Raw genomic sequence first — 23103 nt, forward strand, 5'->3', positions numbered from 1 at the left:
TCCAAAGTTTTAATGAGCTTATAAATAGCAAAACCTGCAAATCTGTAAAGTGTACTATATTTTTCCTTATCAGAATGCCCCTTGTCTCTATTTTTGACTGTCAAAAGTCAACGTATTTTCCAAGTCTCAACTCAAATGTCATCTTCTCAATGGAGAATTATCCACCTGCATATTCCTAGCACAAACAAACATTTTATTTGTATTTATTTCCCTTAAGAGACAATTACAATTTATCTTACTGCTATCATTTGTGTTTTCAATCTTTATCTTATTAGAACACAATTCCTTCAGGCAGAAACATGCTTTCTGAACTATGTATCTCTCAGCACCTAGGACAATGATTTGAATGTTGTACTCATGTACCTGTTGATTTATTTGTAAGCTCTATTTTGAAAGAATGGTAAATAAATGTTTAAATGTCCTATCATGGCAAGACCCAACATATAGTTTATGGGTTTTAACATGTGTAGATTCATATAACCACCATCAAAATCAGGATACAAAACAGTCCTGTCACCTCAAACAACTCCCTCATGCTCTTTATAGTCATATCCTATGAAGGATGGTATATAAGTGCCTAAGACAGTGGGGAATCAAGAAGATAAGGGGAGCTGTTAAAGGATTAGAAATAAGAACTATAAAGGAGATAAAAGAGTACAAGCTTTTTTTTTTTTTTTTTTTGAGACGGAGTCTCGCTCTGTCGCCCAGGCTGGAGTGCAGTGGTGCAATCTTGGCTCACTGCAAGCTCCGCCTCCCGGGTTCACGCCATTCTCCTGCCTCAGCCTCTCCGAGTAGCTGGGACTACAGGCACCCGCCACCACGCCCGGCTAATTTTTTTGTATTTTTAGTAGAGACGGGGTTTCACCGTGGTCTCGATCTCCTGACCTCGTGATCCGCCTGCCTCGGCCTCCCAAAGTGCTGGGATTACAAGCGTGAGCCACCGTGCCCAGACACAAGCTTTTTTTTAGGTTTTACTCTTGATAGTTATGCTATTCAATCAGGACAGAAGATACAGGAGACAGGCATAAAGGGAAATATAGAAAGATTTGTTTATATAGGTTATATCTAGTATTTACCATATTAGAAATTGAACTAAAAGATTTTAAATACAGACAGTCCTCACTTAGCACAGCAGTACAGGACCATAACAGTAACTCTGCAAGTTGAAACCATGCAAAATAATCTTTATAATTAATTAAAAATTATAATTTTCCTGTGACCTTTATAAATTTTTGTCAAAACATTAAAAACTTTCTTACAACCAGTTATATCGGGAAATAAAAAATACTAAAACAGATTTATTTAGTACACTATACTTGAAAACATTAGAAACACTGAGAATTCAAGTGTTTTACTTCTCTGTAAGAAACTTATGAAGAGTAGTCTGAACAGTGCTTGCCTCATTCTTCTCATTTAGTACAACTTAAGATATAGTGTAAGCCTCTTTTTTTTGTCTTTTGGCAAACTGCCATATTTCTTGAACTAGCTTCCAATATGTTTTCCTTTACACTTTCAATGCTGTGAAATACCTCTGAGAAGCCCTTTAATGTGAAGTGTTCTGTCAGTGTCACTTCCTCTGGGACATTTTCATCCTTTCTGTTGCAACCACTTTCCTCATTTTTATATAACATTTGCCTCCACTAAGTTCCTTTGGCTGCATATCTAGATTCTCTTAAACAGGAGAAATGTGCACATTCCCATGATCAACGATTTCTTCTGTAACTCCCTTTATATTCACACAAATCTCACTTTGAGCATTATCATTTTCCATTTCTTTTTTTTTTTTTTTTTCTTTTTTTTTTTTTTTTTTTTTTGAGACAGAGTCTCAGTCTGTCAACCAGGCTGGAATGCAATGGTGCGATCTTGGCTCACTGTAAGCTATGCCTCCCCGGTTCACGCCATTCTCCTGCCTCAGGCTCCTGAGTAGTAGCTAGGACTACAGGCGCCCACCACCAAGCCCAGCTAATTTTTTGTATTTTTTAGTAGAGACGGGGTTTCACCATGTTAGCCAGGATGGTCTCGATTTCCTGACCTCATGATCCACCCGCCTCGGCCTCCCAAAGTGCTGGGATTACAGGCGTGAGCCACCGTGCCCGGCCTATCGTTTTCCATTTCTTTTCTGTACTTTAATCTCTGCAAGTTGGCCAATTTACTCTTTGATTATCCATTTTCAGATGCATAGGGATCAATCCTAGACAGACTTTGAAAGAAGTGATATTATTGGTGTCTGATTATGATGTGTATTTGTTAGTTATGTAATGGTTTGTGGACTAAAGAGCTAGTGGCAAAATGTGTATTTTATGCAACTACTCACAGCTGAATTACAATGGTAATTCAAATTGAAACCATGTTATTGTAGGACTGATGTTACTTAACTAAATTATGAAATACTGGAACCATGCAAAGTAAGAACTGCCTGTATTTATTTACTAATTATAAACAAAATAAATTCATTACATGTTGCATAAAAATATATTTTTATGAAAATTGTATTTTCCAAAAGAAAAATGTAGCAAGAATAGCACTGTTTACATGTTTGCAAATATCTTTAATGTGTTTAATAGAAGACAATTAGATTATATTACTGCAAATTCAAGCTATAATAGCACACATTATGTAGCTTCTGGAAAACTCCAGCATACACTGCTTAGAAAATGGGAATCTTTAATAAAAAAGACAAAGAAAATGACAATAACAACAACAACAAAAGAGAATGGAAATTTTAAAAGGCAAATAATGTTTTAGAATACTTAAGAAAATAATTTTGACTTTGTGGACCTCTGAAAGCATCTGGGTCCAGAAGTACACTTTCAGAAATGCCACCCTATGGCATTCTTGGTGTGTAATGAAATAACTCTCCTATGAAATGAGAATGATACAAATTATATACCATTACATATATTTGGGATAATGGAAAATATAATCACTCAAATAATTTTCAGTCTTCTTTGATTCAGATGAACCCTGATTGAGAAATGCTGAGATAGATTAATGTTCGACTACATAGTATTATCTACAACAGCAACTGGAGCTCAATGGAGTAAATTATCATGCAATAACGGGAAATAACATATAGGAAGTAACACTGATAAAGTTAGTTTCTTGTACCTAACGGATAGTCAAGTTAGACAAATGCCAGATGTAACGCATAGTAAATGGATAGAAACAAAAAGATAAAGAGAAAACATATTTAAAAGGGACTTGAAAACTTTTATTTCCTATGTCCATCTCAGTGACAATACATGAGAATAATGCTGCCAATCCTTGGCAAACATTTAATAAGAAATAATAAGTACAATGTTTAGGAAAAGGAAATGAGAATGTTTCTAAAGGATAAATAAAAAGCACACAATCTCCACCTCCACCTTTGACCTGAATAGAAGGAAATTTCTGAATGTATTTCTCTAATCTTCATTCAGTAGAATGGAATAAGAAAGCTAACTCTGCAACCACACTGCTCAAGGAAGGAATAATCTACTGCTTGTAAAAATTATGCCATTTAAGATAGTAATGCACCTTCATAAAATAAACCAAAATTTATATTTGAAAACAAAATTAACAAAGTGCTTAATTCATCAAAAATAAAAATCTAGGTTAGAACTCAATTTCCACCTTTAACAGTCTGATAAGATTGTAGTCACTATGTTGTCCAGGAATAACACTAAATTACCTAACAAACTATTTACTTTGTAAAATGTAGTGGGAAGAAAAAGCCATGGCTATTAGTGCATATATTTTCATATCATCAAGAGACCTATATGGATCAATCAGTAGTCAACAAAATGCACAAATATTTTTCTACATTACCCGTAGGTTACGTTCCTACAGAAGATACTATCTGTGTCATAAAAATATAAAATGTCAAATACAGAGCACTAAATTACTTTAAACTCAACAGCTAACTAAAAACTAAAACAAAAGCAAAGTCCAAATATCCCAAAGCATATCCCGAGACACAATTTCTATGATTTTCAAGCATAAAGACATTTAAGGGTGAGAAAGCACTACAAAAATTTCTATTATATCAAAATCAGTAATGAAGAAAAACAATGTTCTCCAGCTTTGCTTCATCATTCATATCCTGCTCTCCTCCCTCCAACACAACCCAAAATTTCAGAAGGCAAATCAGTCCCTTAGAGTCTATGCTTCACTTTCAGCTAACTGATTCTTCCCAGTCAATACTCACTTCTCTAAAATATATAGCTAGTCATGAATATATACCAGAGTAATGAGAATCTGTCCTCCATAACACAGTAACTAAGATGTGCTATAAAAATCAAACCTGTAAAAAGAATTTTAATGTATCTAAGAAATATCACACAGATGCTGAGCTATTTCCTGATAATGATGACATTAATATTAGTCATCTGTTTCCTAAAAAGGAATGATTTTTAAACAATGAAATGACAATTTGATGAATGTCTAAAAATATCAAATCAAGCGTAACAGCTTTTACATAAAAATTAAAAATCGAAAGTTTACATAAAAGAGACTTATAATTAAGATTTTGAAATGCAGTTTTTGAAATGTCTCTATTTAAAAAGATTCTCTTTCCCACCTTCAAAGTCCAAGGAAATTTTTGTTAGCTTAGAAATAAGAAAGAATGGGCTGGGCGTGGTGGCTCAAGCCTGTAATCCCCGCAGTTTGGGAGGCCGAGGCAGGTGGACAACCTGAGGTCAGGAGTTCAAGACCTGCCTGGCCAACATGATGAAACCCCGTCTCTACTAAAAATACAAAAAATTAGCTGAGTGTGGTGGTGCATGCCTGTAATCTCAGCTACTCAAGAGGCTGAGGTAGGAGAATCACTTGAACCCAGGAGGTGGAGGTTGCAGTGATCCGAGATCGTGCCACTGCACTCCGGCCTGAGCAACAAGAGCAAAATTCCGTCTCAAAAGAAAGAATGATTGTGACTAAAACCTTAAAACCTAAGAAAGCATGGACTACCTTTTTCCCTTTGTCAACATAGCAAGAGAAATGAGATAGTTACCAAAACTGTTTAAAACATATTAATTACATCTATATTACATTAATTCCTTCCATAGTTTATAGATTTGTAACATAATAATTAAAAATAATTTAAAAATTTTAAATGAGGACAAATCAAAAATAATTTTCTTAAATGTCTATAGTTTCTATTAGAAATTATTTTTATAGTGAAAATTCATCTTTAATATTTAATGTTCTACATTAATAATATATATATATCCATATATACACAGAGAGAATAGGAAAAAAACATTCCTATCCCTTTACAACAAGCATATATTATTTGGCAATTTATCCAATATGCTTCAGGAAAAAAAGATGTTCAAATAAAATAGATTTTCTTATCTACACCATGTTATATCCCCTTATATGGAATGATATCTGAAGATAACTAATGTACATGAAAACATCTAGAATCATCACATTTCAAAACTTAAAAGGGCTCACAAAGGTTAAAGTCATTAATAAGAGTGATGTTTTTAATAGAACGTAAGTATCCAAAATATGAGACAGAGAACTCTCCACTATTGCAAACCAAATTTACAATATTCCTTATTATATGTCATTGCTGTTAGTAGTCTCTAACACAGGGGTGAGGTAATTATCCTCTGCCATTAAAATAACAGTCAGCATCAATGATCAACAAAGAGATGGCTTCCAAGAGATATGACACAATCCACACCAAACATAATATAAGCAGTGACTACAGGTGATAATAAGCACAATACCCAGAGATATCTGTTCACTGGAAGGCCTATTTTCTCTCTCATATTTTACATCAGAAACACAAGAGAATTTTTCAGAATCAACAATTTGCAGGTCTGGGCATGGTGGCTCACGCCTGTAATCCCAACACTTTGGGAGGCCAAGGCGGGTGGATCACCTGAGGTCAGGAGTTTGAGACCAGCCTGGCCAACATGGTGAAACTCCATCTCTACTAAAAATATAAAAATTAGCCAGATGTGGTGGCACACACTTGTAGTCCCAGCTACTCAGGAGGCTGAGGCAGGTGTATCACTTGAACCTGGGAGGAACAGGTTGCAGTGAGCCAAGATGGTGCCAGTGCACTCCAGCCTGGGTGAAAGAGCAGAAACAAACAAACAAACAAAGTAATTTCCCTTCTTTTTTCAAATATTATGCAACTTACAAATTCTCAGCTGGGCGTGTTGGCTCATGCCTGTAATCCTAGCACTTTGGGAGGCTGAGGCAGACAGATTGCCTGAGCTCAGGAGTTCGAGACTAGCCTGGGCAACATGGTGAAACCCTGTCTCTACTAAAATACAAAAAAAAAAAAAAATCAGCTGAGCATGGCGGCATGCACCTGTAGTCCCAGCTACTCAGGAGGCTGAGGCAGGAAAATTGCTTGAACCTGGGAGGCAGAGGTTGCAGTAAGCCGAGATCATGCCACTGCACTCCAGCCTGGCAACAGAGCGAGACTCCCTGCCCCGCACCCACACACCCAAAAAAGAATTCTCAAACATCATGTGTATTTTCCTCTTTCTTTTCTAATATAATTTTAACATATTTAAAATATTTTATAATGAGAAAAAATACCTTTCACATATCCTTTAAGCAGGGGTCTACAGACTGTTGTCCACAGGCCTAATCCAACTAGTTAAATGTTTTTGTAAATAAACTTTTATTGGAACCAAAAAAAGTCCCAACCATCTTCCCTGAAATTTGTACCCTGAAACATGAAACTCTCTTTGTGATATTTTATTATTTCAAAAAATTTTACCCAATGTAAAAATCAACTTAAAAATAAAGGAAGAAAGCAGGGCCAGGTGTGGTGGCTCACACCTGTAATCCCAACACTTTGCAAAGCTGAGGCCACAGGATGGCTTGAGGTCAGGAGTTTGAGCAACAAAGCGAGACCCCATCTCTATAAAGAAATGTAAAAATTAGTCAGGCATGGTGGAAAGAGGCTGTTATTTTAAGCAACTCAGAAGGCTGAGGCAAGAGGATAACTTGAGCCCAGGAATTCAAGGTCACAGTGGGCTATGGTCATGCGTCCGCACTCCAGCCTGTGTAACAGAGCAAGACGCTGTCTCTAAAAAGGAAAATTTTAGAAATTAAATAAAGAGACAGATGTGTATTTAAAATATTTTCTCAATCTGTACTGTCAAAATTTATTTTAAAAGAGAATTGTTAATCTAGACACTTAAGAATGGAAATACTATATTATTAACATCTTGTATTGCTATATAAGCAGACTGATGACAGCAGATTGCCAAACATAAAAAATAACGTTACAAGCACACTCTTAAAATAAAAAAGACAGTTTGCTGAGAATGATGGTTTCCAGCTTCATGCACATGTACCCTAGAACCTAAAGTATAATAAAAATATATATATATAAAATAAATATATAAATAAGACAAAATTTTCCAAAAAGATTCATCTAAAATTAGTAAGCTATCAAACCAAGAAAACTTCCTATCTTAAAATAAATTGGTTTAATCTCATATGAAAGAACTCCGAATTAAAATTATTTTAGTAAAGAACACTTTATATACTTGGATCACATATCCCTTGGGAATCCAATTGTTCTTTATCCAAGAACAAATAAAAATATTCAAATAGAATACTTTAACATAAGTGAGCTTCCTAGTAAGCTAGGACATTAAAAGCAGCAATAGAACAATATGAAGAACAGAAAAAAACCATAACATATAGTCTTCATGTTTTATCAACACTAGAATGCTAAGAAAATGAAAGTTCCCAGTTTCTGTCTATGCAAACACACACATAAGCTGACTTGTATCACAGACAATCAAGACAGCACAGTATTAAAATATATATATATGTTTTGAAGCCAGATATATCTGGGTTTGAATTCTGGCAATGTTAGCCTTAACTATAAAATAAATCTAATTTAAATAAAAATTAAATTAATTAATTAAAATTTCCATTATTCATCATAAAGGCTGAATCTAATATTTTTCCTCCAAAAAGCGTATTGTCCTGTATAAATTAAATATATTTTCTTATCATGTTAAGATATAGATGTTTTGTGGTTGATTTATTAAAATTTTAAATTGTTATTAATATTAATTTTGAGATTAGACCTGATATATAACAGAAGATTTGGTTTTGTAAATATTAAGATTTAAAAATCACAAAATCTAATGTTAAATATGAATCTTTGGAGGATATTGTTTTCCTAACCTCTTCTAAAGACGATCACCATCACTGGAGATAACAGACAATAAATCATTTTACTTAGCTAAAACAACAAAATGTGTGCATTATATCCACTTTCTATCTTTCATAAAATATTTTCAAAACAATATGTATTTTGGAGGATTTGTTTTTGAATGTGCAATCTAGTGTCAGAGTAAAAGCGGAAGGCAGGGAAGAAGAGCTCTTTCATTTAGTGCACATTCAGCTGTCGGCCAGCTTTTGGTAAACAGTAGTTACCGTGATTGTTTACTGTCGCCCCCAAATCAGTGCATTTTGTTGTTTTGGCTTGCTGGAGGAAGGGTGCTAGAAAATATACCAAATCTAAGTTGAAAACCCTGAAAGGCCAGGAGCAAACTGTAGGTTGTTCAAGACTAACCATGGTTAAAACCTAGTCTGGATTCAGCACAGTCCCTGACTGGATGAAAGCAATCAGCTACTACTCTATCTTATGGTGGAAGATGAACACTAGTAAAGCAAAGTGGTCATTAACCTACACTATTGGCCATGGGTACTAGTAAACTGTTGGCGATATCTTTCTAAAATTGAGTGGTGCATTCCATCTGTTTACTCCACTGTGGTCTATTTCTATTGTATACTATGTTCTTATGAATACTTTGACACATAATGGTTGACAAAAGCGTAAACATGACAGTACTAAAAGAACAACAAAACTATTAAAGAAAGAACTTAATAAACATTGTGTGGCATTCAATAACAGTCTAGATGTGACAAAAGATAGGACTACATGACAAAGAAAGGAGTAAGAGAGAGAAAAAACAGACCATAAAAGTAGATATAAAGATAATTCAAAATTCTAAATTAATAAGAACTTTAAGATAAATGTGAGTAATATGTTCAAGAGATGAGAAGAAATGAAGGACATAGGTAAAAAGACAGGTTTTTAAAATCAGAGGGTTAGAGTCTATTTTAAAAAATCAAATAAAAATTCTAGAACTACCTGAAATTAAAAACTCATTCAATGGATTAAACAGTAGAATAGACAAAGCATAAGACATAATTAATGAACTAGAAAAGGAGTCAATAGAAAACATACAAGCTGAAGCATAAAGAGAAAGAAGAATAGAAACCATGGGAAAGAATATGAATCAAGTGAGGCCTGGTAAAGTTTAACATAATGTAATTGGAGTGTAAAAAGATAATGGAGACACATGTGGTGGCTCATGCCTGTCATTCCAACACTTTTGGAGGCTCAGGCAGGAGGAATGCCTGAGGCCAGCAGTTTGAGACCAGCCTGGGCAACACAGCAAGATCCTGTATCTACAAATTAAAAAAAAAAAATTAGCTGGGTGTGGTGGTGCATGTTTGCAGTCCTAGCTACTCAGGAGGCTGAGGATCACTGGAACCCAGGAGTTCAGGGTTGCAGTGAGCTATGATCGCACTACTGCACTCCAGCCTGGGCAACACAGCAAGACCCGACCTCTAAAAAATAAAAATAAAAAGTAAAAAGAAGATAATAACCAAAATTTTTCCAAAACTGAGGAAGGGAAAATGGAAAGGGTAAATATGTGGATAAATATAAATGTGTATTTCCTAAATATCTACTGTAAAATATGGTAATAAAATAATGTTGTAAGATTTAATATATATATATATATATATATATATATATACACACACATATATATGTAAGTATGTTTTAGGATGTGGGGGAATAAATTGTTCTAACACTATTGGAGAAGTAGTAAAAGTTACAATTTGCACTAAACTGTAATAAATCAAAGGTAACTGCCAAAAGAATAGAAATATATATAAACATATATAAAGAAATGGAATATATGACTCACAAGTTCATGAAGTAAAAAACTGGAATCATGGAATAAGTGGAACTATAAAAATATTAATATTTAATAAGACAAGAAAGGAGAAAAAAGCAAACATACAATGAACAGTAAGATAGCTATAAATCCAAATATAATAGTAACAACATTAATTAAAATGAGCTAAATAAAAGACTAAGATTATCAGACTACATAAAATGCAAAATTCAATCCTATCTTACCTACAAGGACACTCTAAATATAAGAGCCCAGAAAGAGCAAAAGTGAAAGTAAAAGATGGAAAAAGAGACATCGTATGAACATTAGCTAAAAGAAAGCTATTATAACTGTATTAATAGCAGATAAAACAGACTTTAAGGCACTAGCATTATTAGAGATAATGAGGGACATTTCATGATGACAATGAATCAAACTACTAGGAAGAGACCACAATTCTAAATCTCCATAAAACTAGTAATAAAACAAAATATTTATAGTAAAAATCACAAAACTAAAAGGAGAAACAGACAAATCTACAGTCATAGAGGTAGACTTTAACACATCTCTCTCAATACTAAATAGCATACAAAAAACAGTAAGAATACAGAGGATATGAACAAGGCAATTAAAACACTAGACTTAACTGACATATAAATCATGCAATCAACAATGACAGAATACACATTATTTCCAAATGCATATGAAATATATGTTGAAATTAACCATATACTGCATCATAAAGCAAGCATCAACAAATTTCAAAAGCTCGAAATCTTTCAGAATATGTTCTCTGCACAACAGAATTCATTCAAAATCAACAAACAAAAGGTAACTAAAAAACCTTCAACTGTTTGAAAGTTAGACAATAGATTTTTTTTTTTTTTTTTTTTTGAGAAGGAGTCTCGCTCTGTCACCCAGGCTGGAGTGCAGTGGTGTGCGGTCTCTTCTCACTGCAAGCTCAGCCTCCTGGGTTCACGCCATTCTCCTGCCTCAGCCTCCCAAGTAGCAGGGACTACAGGCGCCTGCCACCACGCCTGGCTAATTTTTTGTATTTTCAGTAGAGATGGGGTTTCACCATGTCAGCCAGGATAGTCTCGATCTCCTGACCTCGTGATCCACCCGCCTCGGCCTCCCAAAGTGCTGAGATTACAGGTGTGAGCCACCATGCCCGGCCGACAATAGATTTTTAAGTAAACAGGAATCGACAGAGAAAATTAACAAAGTCATAACACGAGTCGACAGAGAAACTCAACAAAGTCAAATGCTGGTTCTTTGAAAAAGTTGGTAAAATTAATAAATGCCTAGCAAAATAAATGGGGAAAATGGAGATTATAATATCAGGAAAGAAAAATGGGAAATCACTACAGATCTTTCAAACAATAAAAAGACATTAAGAGGATATTAAGAAAAGTCTTAGCAAAAAAAAAAAATTGACAATGTAAATGAAATAGGTATGTTCCTTGAAAAACCTACTGAAACTCATACCAGAAGACACAGGAAATCTGAATTGTTCAGTATTTATTAAATGAATTGATTCCATTACTAAATGATTTCCCACAAAGACAATTTGCGGTTCACATTGCTTCCCTGGTGAATTCTTCCAAATGTTTAAGAAAGAAATATCAGTCTTACACAAACTTTTCTACAGAACAGGGGAGGAAAGACATACACACACAGACACACACACACACACATACACACAAACACACACTTCCTAACTTGTTTTATAAAGCCAAATAACCTTAATGACAAAACCAGACAAGAACATTATAAGAAAGGACAATTACATACCAATCTCTACCATGAATAAATATGCAAAAATCTCAAACAAAATATTAACTCCCTGAATGCAAAGATATGTCAAAAAGACAATACATCACAACTGTTTTTTTATTCTAGAGTGGTTTAACATGCAAAAGTCAACATAATTCACTATGAAAACAATAAAAGAGAGAAAAATCATGTTTATCTTGAAAGACAAAAAAATTAATAATACAATAATCAGCATCCATTTATGATAAAAATTCTCAGCAATTTAGAAATAGAAGGAAACTAAGAAAAACCTACTGCAAACATCCTATTTAATAATAAAATTTTGAATGTTTTCTGCAACACTGCATTAGTGGTCCTAGCCAGTGCAATAAGACAAAAAAGAAAAGCCATAAAGATTGTAAAAGGAAGAAATAAAATAAGTAAATGACATGACCGTGTACTCAGAAAAAAAATTTTTAACTGCAAAAAATCTGTTAGAATTAATAAAGAAATCTGGTAAGACTGTTATATATAAGACCAGTATTTTAAAAGGTCAAATTTATATCAATATACCAACAACCACAAGAAAATGAAAAGTTTTCAATGATTTCAGTTACCATAATATAAAAATATATCAAATATGCAAGAATAAATAAGAGATTTAAAATATCTATATATGCAAAACTACATTATTGAGAAAAATTCTAGAATATTTAAACATATAAAGAAATAGATTATGTTCATGGGTTGCACGTAAGTCTTAATATTATAAAGATGACAGTTTTCCCAAAACTGATTTATAGTACCAGTGCAAGCTTAATGAAAATCCCAGAAAAATATTTTAACAGAAATTGACAAGTTGATTCTAAAATTTAGTTTGTAAAAGGCCAAGAATAGCCAAGATAATCTTGAAAAATAAAGCTAGATAACTCATATTACCAAACATCAAGACATAATATAAAGTTATAGGTATTAATTTAGTATGATATTAGCTCAGGATAGACAAATAGACTATTGGAAAAAAGAAAGTCTAGAAATAGACCACAAATTATCCAGTCACCTAAGATAAATGTGATGCATGAGTGTAGTAGAGAAAGTATGGTTGATATAGTTTGGCTGTGTCCCCACCCAAATCTCATCTTGAATTGTAGTTCCCATAATCCCCACATATCATGTGAGGGAGCAGATGGGAGGTAATTGAATCATGGGGATGGTTCCCCCCATGCTAGTCTCATGATAGTAAGTAAGCGCTCACGAGAGCTGATGGTTTTATAAGGGGCTTCCCCCTTTGCTTGGTTCTCATGTTCTCATTTTTCTCTCTCCTGCTACCTTGTGAAGAAGGACATGTTTGCTTCCCCTTCTACCATGCTTGTAAGTTTCCTGAGGCCTCCTCAGCCCTGCAGACCAATGAATCAATTAAACCTCTTTCCTTCATAAATTACCCAGTCTCGGGTGTGTCCTCATAGCAGCAGGAGAACAAACTAATACAATGGTCTTTCCAATAAATGGTACTAGGTCAGTTGATTTTCCTTAAGGGAAATATTTAATCTTGACTCCTGTACTTCACACCATAAATAAACTACAGATGGACTGTTGATATAAATGTAAAAATAAAACAATAAAGCTTTAGAAGAAAAAAGAATATTTTCATTACTTTGGAGTAGGCTGGCTTCTTAAAGACATTACAATAAGCATTAACCATGAAGGAAATACATGGGCCATTTTACAATCAGAAATTTCTACTCATCAAAACATACTACAGAGTGAAAAATAAAGCCACCAAATGGAAGACATTTGCATTACACGTATCCAACAAAAGATTCCCATACAGAATGTACAAAGAACTGCACATCTAAAAAATAAACTAAAAGCAGAGATTCCAGTTGCTAAGTGACTTGAATTGACATTTTATGAAAGAAAATCTCCAAATGGCCTATAGACTTACGGAAAGGTGCTTGACTTCATTAGACATCAAGAAAATGCAAACTAAAACCACCATGTGACACCCCAACAAACATACAAGATTGGCTAAAATGAAAGAAAATGTCAAGCATTAGTTAGGATACAGAACAACTGGAACTCCTACACACTGCTTACTAGTATGAGTGTTGGTACAACTCCTTTTGAAAACTTTCACATCTACTGAAGCTGAATATCTGCATGCCATATGACTCATCAATTCCACTCCAAGCTAATATCGGACAGAAAAATGTACATATCGTCACAAAAATAAATATGAATGTTTAGTTAGTAGTAGTCAAAAAGTAGAAACAACTCAAATGACAACCAGTGACAGAATGGAAATATTGTGGTATATTCATCCAATGGAATAAGATACAGCAATGAAAATGAACAAACTACAGCAACATGCAACAAAACGGATGAACCTCACAAACATAATGTTGAACAAAATAAGCTAAACACAAAAAGGTATATACTGTATTATTCCATTCATTTAAAATATTTAAAAAGGCAAAACAAACCATGGTGTTAAAAACCAGGGTATTAACTACAAGAAAGCAAGGAGGAGGTCTTGATATTTGAACAGTTCTTTCTCTTGACCTGGGTGCTAGTTACAACATTGTGCCTTACCACAAAAATGAATTGAGCTGCATAGTTATGCTACGTATGCTTTTCTATATGGAAAGTATAAGTCAATAAAAATTTATATTAAAAGAATAGTGGCATAGTAGAGCTAGAAATAAGGCTAAAAGCATTATCACAATGTCCTACATATCTCGTAGTGGTTGACTACAGACTTGACACTAAGATTTCTAACAGATGCATGAGAAAAAGATAAAGTTGTCAGTTATACATTCGTGTCCAGTAAATACAAATAAATCAATTGCTTGAAAATACAAATTGTTGGCACTAAACACAGAGATTTCTCACAGAAGTCTTCACAAAAAAGAAGCCCCTTTTGACATAATAATGTCCTTGACAATAACTTCAAGACCCTCTGTGACTGCTTCTTATGATGACCTTCAATGCAGACTGATAGAATCTTTCCAATATACAACTGGGTAAAAGCAATTGGGGATAGAAGAGTGTGGAGCAATGCAGTCTACATACCCAATTCTCTCTGATGCTTTGGACTGACCCAGGGATATATTTTATAAACCTGTAAGAGGGAATAGAAGAGTGGGTAAGCTTCAAATATTCCCCCTTGAATATCATCTCTCAACTGAAATTTTGACAATTATCAAGCAGCAACAGCAAAGTTAAAATAAATACCCCCTAGTAAAGGACTGGGGGATAGCTAGTCTCTGTTGTCAATTAATATGAATGCAGTTTGGTTGGGGGAAGAGATAATGACCTTTTGTGAATGCTGAAATGTCTACTCTAGGACTAGTGGTTGAAAAGAGGATCACCCTACCTCCACTGTGAGCATCTACTAATTAGAGCATGAAGAATCCTTAGAAATATTTAATAATACTGAACCTGCTTCCAAGGTATATAACTAATGTTGAATCCAAACTCAAAGTTCTACTACATATAAAATGACTAAAAGAGCTTTAGCCCAAAATATTATAATCACTATAGCCAAGGTATGAATAATCTTATGAGGCATACTCAAGCATACTCAAGCAAATAGTAACAAAAAAAGTAAATCACTGGATTTAAAGTTCTTTTTTTTTCTTTTCTTTTCTTTTTTTTGAGACAAGAGTCTCACTCTTTCTCCCAGGCTGGAGTGAAGTAGTGAATCTCGGCTCACTGCAACCTCCGCCCCGGGGTTCAAGCGATTCTCCTGTCTTAGCCTCCCGCTGGAATTACAGGTGCCCCCCCACCCCCAACCCCCGCCACTGCACCTGACTAATGTTTGTATTTTTAGTAGAGATGGGGTTTCACCATGTTGGCCAGGCTGGTCTCGAACTCTTGACCTCAGGTGATCCATCTGCCTCAGCCTCCCAAAGTCCTAGGATTACAGGCATGAGCCACCACACCCAGCCAACAAATTTAAAGTTCTTTAAAGGATTATGCTGCAATCTGTATATGGTTGGTCTGTCCCCATCAAATGACATGTTGAAATTTGATCCCCAATGTGATGGTGTTGGGAGGTGGGGCCTAGCAGGAAGTATTCGGGTAATCATGGGGGTGGATACCTCATGAATGGCTTGGTACTCATCTCCCAGTAGTGAGCCAGTTCTCACTCTAGCAAGGCTGGATTGGTCTCAAGGAAGAATGGATCAGTTCCTAGAAGAGTAGGTTGATATAAAACCAGAATGCCCTTTAGGTTTGGTCTCTCTTCACATCTGCCTGCTTCCCCTTTGACTCTCTCCACCATGTTTTGATGAAGCACAAAAGCCCTCACCAGAAGCCCAGCAGATGCTGGGGCCACAGTTTTTGTACAGCCTACAGAAGTGTTAGCTAAATCAACCTCTTTTCTTTATAAACTACCCCGCCTCAGGTATTCCTTTATAGCAACACAAAACAGGGTAAGACAGATTATACTGTCATTAATATTCAATAACATTTCACATATCTGCATTTCTCCCACCAAGTTCAAGCATAGACTAGACAGTTTTTCTGATTAGTTAGCACCAGAATGTTAAGAAGTTCAGATTGCTAAAGCTCACTAAACTTAACTCAGGCCTCTGGGTGCTTTTTTTTTTTTTTTTTTTTTTTTTTTTAAATTAAACACCTAATAAGTTTAGTTATATACTTTCCCAGGTCACAACCAATTATAATCTGCAAGTCAGAATGGGAAGTACAAAGAAAAGAACTGCTAGAAATAGAAAGCGTTGTAAGAAATAACAAATAACTTGGTAGGAAGAAACAGAAGGATGCAAAAGCTCAAAGAACTCCAAACACATAATCTTCTGGGGCCACTTAGGCAAAAGCTCTACATGCCGCAAGAGTCTCCAAGGGCAACCACTGCACAGTGGGCATATTCATAGAGGAAGATACAGAGTAAAGTCAGCAATAAGGATTACATTATTCTATGTATAGTCTTTTTCAAGAAGGTAGGGAAAAGTGTAATCATTTTTTTAAAGCAATCCATTCAAAATACTGTAAATATTACGTGTTGTGGATTAAATTTGCATGCTTAAATAAATTTCAGTTATACAAATCCTGCACTCCAAAATAAATGCTGAGTAAAGCACTACAGTTGATGAAGGATTTTAAGCTTAACTCAAATATTAGTTATGTATAAAAATATAAGCTTCTCATTCCCTGACTATAATGGAAAAACTGAGGTGCTAATGTAATTTGAAATAATATTCAGGTTCTGAAATAATATCATGACCTATAGAAAACTAAGACTATGCATACGTTATTAAAAACACTTGAATTGTGAAATCATCACTTGTCTCCACCATGCTTATCACACTACTCTTTATATTCCTCTTAGTCCTTTATATTCCTTTAGTCCTTCCCAGCCACAAAACAGGAAAATTATGACTTTGCAGGGGAAGTTTCTCTTAAAAGTATTGACTTAAAAGTTTGACAAGTGTTATTCTGAAATGTTTATATGTGTATATTTTAATAATTTGCTCATAAGACATTAAGCCATAGAAAGCGAATTTAGATTTTAATACTCTGCCACCAAAACCAAAATCAAAGGAATATATAAGGTTTTCTGTAAACAATGAAGCTTATAAAGGACAGAAAGTGACTAATATCTGATTATCCATGGATAAAAATGCAAGTTTAAAAAATCTGAAGGGCTTTAACAACTTAATTTTCTGAAGTTCTAAACGATAGAGAATACACAGGGAAAATACTAGTTGGTTCTCAGTGCCAAAGTCAAGTGTATGAATATTTTGAAGGTGAGTGGGTAAGATTTAGAGTCCTCAAATGACCTACTATTTCTTCACCAAAATCTATGAAAAATATGAAAAAATAGTACTTATCTGATGAAATAAGGACCATGCAAATGTTTTTAGTCTATGACACGTAAATGTTCACTAAAAAAACTGATGAATTACATACACATATACAATCACAATGAGCCAAAATTCAATTCAGCTCTTTATCTGACTATCTCACCTATCCAAACAACCCATTTTCAAAGTTCAAAACTATATATTGCACTTGAATAAAGCTTTAAACATAAAGAATTGTGTACTCACATAAGAAGACTTTAAACCTAAACTGAGCATACATCTAAATTGTTTAAGGGGTAAGGAAAAACATTACTGTGTAAGTATAAGTGGATACACTAGAATGATATATGCTGGTGACTTTTTTTTTTTGGTTTTGTAAATGGTTCAATTTTTTCCAGAACATCAGCAGAGAATTACAAAATCAAAGGCACAGTCCAAAATATTTTTGTTTATAGAGAAAAATGCATATACCGAATTTAGCTATTATAAATATTTATCTTATCATTATTACCCTGCTCATATTTGGAAAAATTCAAAACTAAATATAAACATATTTTGCTTGGAAGCCATTATTAATTTTAGGCCTATAATTGAAGTGTTAACAATGATCTAGTCCAATATTATTTTACAGACAACAAAAATGAACAAATGGAAAGGTTGCATGGCTTGTGAAAGTGCACACCAGTTAATGATAAAGTCAACCTAGAACCCAGTTATATTTCCACCAAATCAACTTCTTTCCAACTTAATTATCAAATCATCTCTGATTTGAAATATAAAAATAAAAAGGCCAGGCGCAAGGTGGCTCACGCCTGTAATCTCAGCACTTTGGGAGGCCAAGGCGGGCAGATCACGAGGTCAGCAGATCGAGACCATCCTGGCTAATACGGTAGAACCCCGTCTGTACTAAACAAAATACAAAAAATTAGCCGGGCGTGGTGGCAGGCGCCTGTAGTCCCAGCTACTCAGGAGGCTGAGGCAGGGTGAACCCGGGAGGCGGAGCTTGCAGTGAGCCGAGGTCGCGCCACTGCTCTCCAGCCGGGGAGACAGAGCGAGACTCCGTCTCAAAAATAAATAAATAAATAAAGAATTCATAAGAGACATGAGTGAAATACCCAGGGTTTGGTGACTCTGGAAAGTAAACTAGCAATAAATGCATAAATGCTGTTTTATTCATTTTTTTAAATTTGTAATGGGGATACTTAAAATATACAAATGGCCTCTAGTGACTTTCTTCCAAAAAGTAAAAGTCATTCAGACAAAGTCTATCATATAGACCCCATTACTACAAACGGATAATTTACATGCACCATCAACTATTTGGATCAGAAGAACAGCCTTAATATTATCCATATAAATAACAATACAAATGAAATCCAGAGCAGAAACCACAACTTATTTTAGCTATTACACTAAATCTATGTGTAAACTGTAACTAAAGTTAGCACATACTCATTTCACAGTAGAAAATAATAATTATGTAAATTACAATCATGAAAATACAACTAATACAGAGAGCTGTCCCCAGAAATCAGTGTGACGTTCCTAAAATTTCTTAAAGATAATTTAAAATTTAATTTAAATAAGGTTGAAATACAAATCCTTTTCTTTTCAACTGTCTCTGATAAGGGCACACATGATCATTACATGACCTAAAGCCAGCCAAAACAAAAATGGAGAAGCCAAAGGAACAGTACCCATCACTGAATTTATTCATTCAATAAATATTTTTTGAGTGTTAGATGCTATACTGAGAATTTGAAAAAAAAAAGAAGACTAAGCAAAAAGCAGATAGAATCACTGCCCTTGTGAAGTTTAACAAAAGCTGACAGAGCTTTTATTAAATATGTTACCCCCCAAGAAGCACTGTATATGTTGAAACTATCCTTATTTTTAAAGCAATTTTTAACGTCTGTATATTATGGTTAAAAAATTAGCCTTGCTTATTGTTCCACTTACCTACTTTAAAGATATTTACCTATATTTTAAAACACCTAACAGCCTATTTGTCTCAAAAAGTTACATCCTAGACAGCACAAATGGCAAATTAAACAGATACCATATTACTTTACCATTTACAACTCAAAGTGCTGTAATAATTACATACACATATACAATTACAGTCAATGAAGAAGGTCTTCTTGCTAAACATTTGTAATAATTCAAGTATTTTTTTAAAAAGTCACTGTGAGTTATTGCATTTAAGTCCTGGAATAATTATCTGTATTCCACTTAGGACGCTAGACACATTTTTACACAAGAAAAATAACGGAAAAATACAGAGAAATTGCAAAGGAAGAAAAAGTTTCATCATCATCTGATTCTTAAGAGGAATATCACTAGGTGATGATTAGGAGTCTGATGGAAGAAAGTAATTTTAAAACAACTTAATGGTTCAGAGAAGTAAGAAATTGACGCTTAGAGTTTCAATTTTTCTTAATACTCAGATATAAGACTTTAAGAAAATATATCAGCATGTTAAAAACCAGTTATCTCTGAATACTAGGCTTACTATAGATAGTAGTTATCCTTTTTTTTTTTTTTTTTGACGGAGTCTCCCACTGTGGCCCCGGCTGGAGTGCAATGACATTATCTCAGCTCATTGCAACCGCCTCCCGGGTTCAAGCGATTCTCCTGCCTCACCCTCCCGAGTAGCTGGGATTACAGGCGCCCGCCACCACGCCCGGCTAATTTTTTGTATTTTTAGTAGAGATGAGGTTTCACTATGTTGGCCAGGCTGGTCTCGAACTACTGACCTCGTGATCCGCCTGCCTCAGCCTCCCAAAGTGCTAGGATTACAGGCGTAAGCCACCGCGCCCGGCCCAATAGTAATTATTCTTTTATTGTTTCTATATTTTTCTGAAGTAAGAAAATACTACATTTACAGTTATAAAGCATTAAGGAAAGGCAGGCCTTAAAATAAATCATTGACATAAAGACTAGGTATCCTCCACAGTCCCACTCTTAATAACAACTGCAGAACCAGCACTAACACTGTAGCTGAAAAGTGGATAGTACACACACGCTCACATACACAATGGCTGGCATGTAGTAGGCACTCAACTAACGTGTGAAATGAAATGGGTGAAGATAATGTAAACAAGCCAAAACAACGAAATGCACTCTGATTTGGGGGCAACACAGTAAACAATCACAGTAACTACCACTTTATCAAAAGCTGGCTGACAGCTGAATGGGCATTAAATGAAAGAGCTCTTCTTCCTTGCCCTCCTCTTTCACTCTGACACTAGATTGCACATTCAAAACAAATCCTCCCCCAGCCCCGCCCCAAGCTCTATCCTCTGGTATCTCCAGCACTGGAACCGACACAAAGTCCAGGGCTGCGGCGGTGTCCAGACCCGGGCCCCTGTCCAAGGAGCTGCGCGCTCACAGATTTGGCTGGCGCAACATAAGCGGGGGCATTGGGCGGCAGCCCATCATGCCCGGGACCCCCAGGGACCCTCGCGGACGCCCAGGGCTCTCAGCCCCGGCCGGAGGCTGGTTCCTCTCGCCCTGCGCTGCCGTACCTGCACACTGTGATCAGGTTCCTCCTCTCCACCGCAGCATTGCGGGCGCTCAGGCTTTTCTTGCCGCCTCCGCCGCCACCGCCGCGGATCCCGCTCAGGCCCCCCAGGCTCCGGGAGGCCATGGCGGGCTTACCCCCGTGCCCCTTTTGTCTCGTGCCACCCCGCACGCCCCCCACACCTGCTTAAGGGGTTCTCGCTCGGTCCGCAACCGTGGGGGCGCGGGAAGGATGTAGGAAAGGAGCCTGGAGGGAGGAAGGGTGTGGAAGACAGCCGGGACTCGCACCCGGGGACTGATGGCTCGCCCTTGGCACCCGAGCTACACACACACACACACACACACACACACACACACACACACGCACCACCTCCGCCCTCGGCGCGCCGCCGACTGCCGGGCTGCGCGTGCGGGTCGGCGTCGGGCGCTCTCCTCCTTCCCGAGGGACCTCAGCAGACGGCGCGCGCGCGAGCCCGCGGCCCCTCACGCCCAACCACCCACACTCCGCAGCCACTCGTGCCCCAGCCCCGGAGGCAGCGGCAAGGCCCCCCGCCTCGCGTGCGCAGCCCCACCCTCTCTGCGCCTATCAAATCAACGCTACCCCCGCCGGATCCAATCGCGGCACCAGAGGGGCGGGGCCGGCCGCGCGGACCTTTTAAAGCAGCGGGCTCAAGCCCCGCCTCGACGCGTGGGCTGCTGTCAAGACGCCGGGCTCGCTTTCGCAGCCCGCTAGCTGTCGCCAGTAGCCACGCAGGCTAGCCGCGGGGATTGTGGGATGCGGGGCCCCACAGCGCCAGGGGCCGATTGCCACCCCTTGCCTGTAGCCAAGCTTTAACGGCTGATACCTATTTCCGTGGCTGCCGTACCTTCAGTGCCTGCCTAGAAAGCAGCGCGCCGGCAGCCACACCCGACCTTGGGCCTGAGTACTAAGAAGGGAGGAGGGTTCCTTTTGTCCTGACGCCCTCCCAGGGGCTAATAAACAGCAACACAGTGGCCCGAGGGGGGAATTGCTCTTAGAATCTCCTTGGCGCATGTGGTGCCGACATTTCTTGCCCCTCCACACCATGTCGCTCCCACCTCAGCCTCCAGCGCAGCCCGCACCCGGGACTGACCGCCCGCCTAAAGAGGAGCGCGGTGCCAGTGTAGAGTCTTTTCGCGTCCTGGGCCGTGACTCGGAATCGGGAGTCCGGGTCTGGGAATAGTAAGCGCAGGAACGACGCGGCCTCGGTCCAGCCGGGCTGCTCCCTCAGAGTCCTGGAGCGCCCTCCTCGACGCGCGTGTTCGGAAGCGGCCCCTTCCTAGAGCTTCTCACTACCCTCCGTTTTATGTGCAGGAGGGTCCCGGCTTGGGCCAGGTCCTCTGACACTCACCCACGCCTGCTGTTTACCTCCTTTTGCACCAATATGCCCAGATTTTAGAGCGCAATCCTAAATGACTTACTCTCCCTGTGGGACCTAGCACAGTGCTGTACATAGAACAGGTTCTCAATAAATGTTTCTCGAATTTAATTTGAAGTCACATTTGACATAATTTTTACTGAAATTTCACGGCTTCAGTGGCTCCAAAATCCATGTATCTTTCACCTCTGCTTTTGAAGTTTCTGTCAAAGAATGTTGTAGAATATATAGTTTTGTGTGGCTATCTCTATTTTTCTTATATATTATCCCTATTAATACAGGACATACTGTTACTCTTGAATGTTTTAACAACGCACGTTTGTGTAATAAAGTTGTAAATTCCTAATTTCTGAGGTTTTTAAAGTTTAAAAATCTCTTTAAAATAATCAAAGAATCATCCTTTTCAGCTACCATGTCTAATTTTATTCTACTATTCTGTTTAGTGGAATAGAAATATATGGGCTGGGCGCGGTGGCTCACGCCTGTAATCCCAGCACTTTGGGAGGCTGAGGAGGGCGGATCAAGAGGTCAGGAGTTCGAGACCAGCCTGACCAACATAGTGAAACCCCGTCTCTACTAAAAATACAAAAATTAGCCGGGTGTGGTGGCACGCGCCTGTAGCGGCAGCTACTCGGTAGGCTGAGGCAGGAGAATCGT

General features: G+C 37.1%; 2 protein-coding genes across 11 annotated transcripts in view; one reads left to right on the forward strand and one right to left on the reverse strand.

Annotated features, from left to right (window-relative positions):
- The window catches only part of RUNDC3B (RUN domain containing 3B), a 206080-nt gene extending 184443 nt beyond the window's left edge, over nt 1-21637 (reverse strand). For 3 of the 10 annotated variants that reach the window (XM_055272826.1, XM_055272828.1, XM_055272823.1), the window contains exon 1: nt 21055-21590. In XM_055272826.1, the coding sequence (XP_055128801.1) occupies nt 21055-21176 (122 nt within the window). In that variant the 5' untranslated portion in view covers nt 21177-21590. Of the gene's footprint in view, nt 1-14771; nt 15495-21054 lie in introns of those variants that run through there. The other 7 variants (XM_055272827.2, XM_055272825.2, XM_055272829.2 and 4 more) reach the window with 6 other exon arrangements.
- ABCB1 (ATP binding cassette subfamily B member 1) overlaps nt 1-23103 on the forward strand; it is a 220939-nt gene that overhangs the window by 71399 nt on the left and 126437 nt on the right. The window lies entirely within an intron of this gene.

This window comes from Symphalangus syndactylus, chromosome 3 (genome assembly GCF_028878055.3).
Source record: "Symphalangus syndactylus isolate Jambi chromosome 3, NHGRI_mSymSyn1-v2.1_pri, whole genome shotgun sequence".
Lineage (NCBI taxonomy): Eukaryota > Metazoa > Chordata > Mammalia > Primates > Hylobatidae > Symphalangus > Symphalangus syndactylus.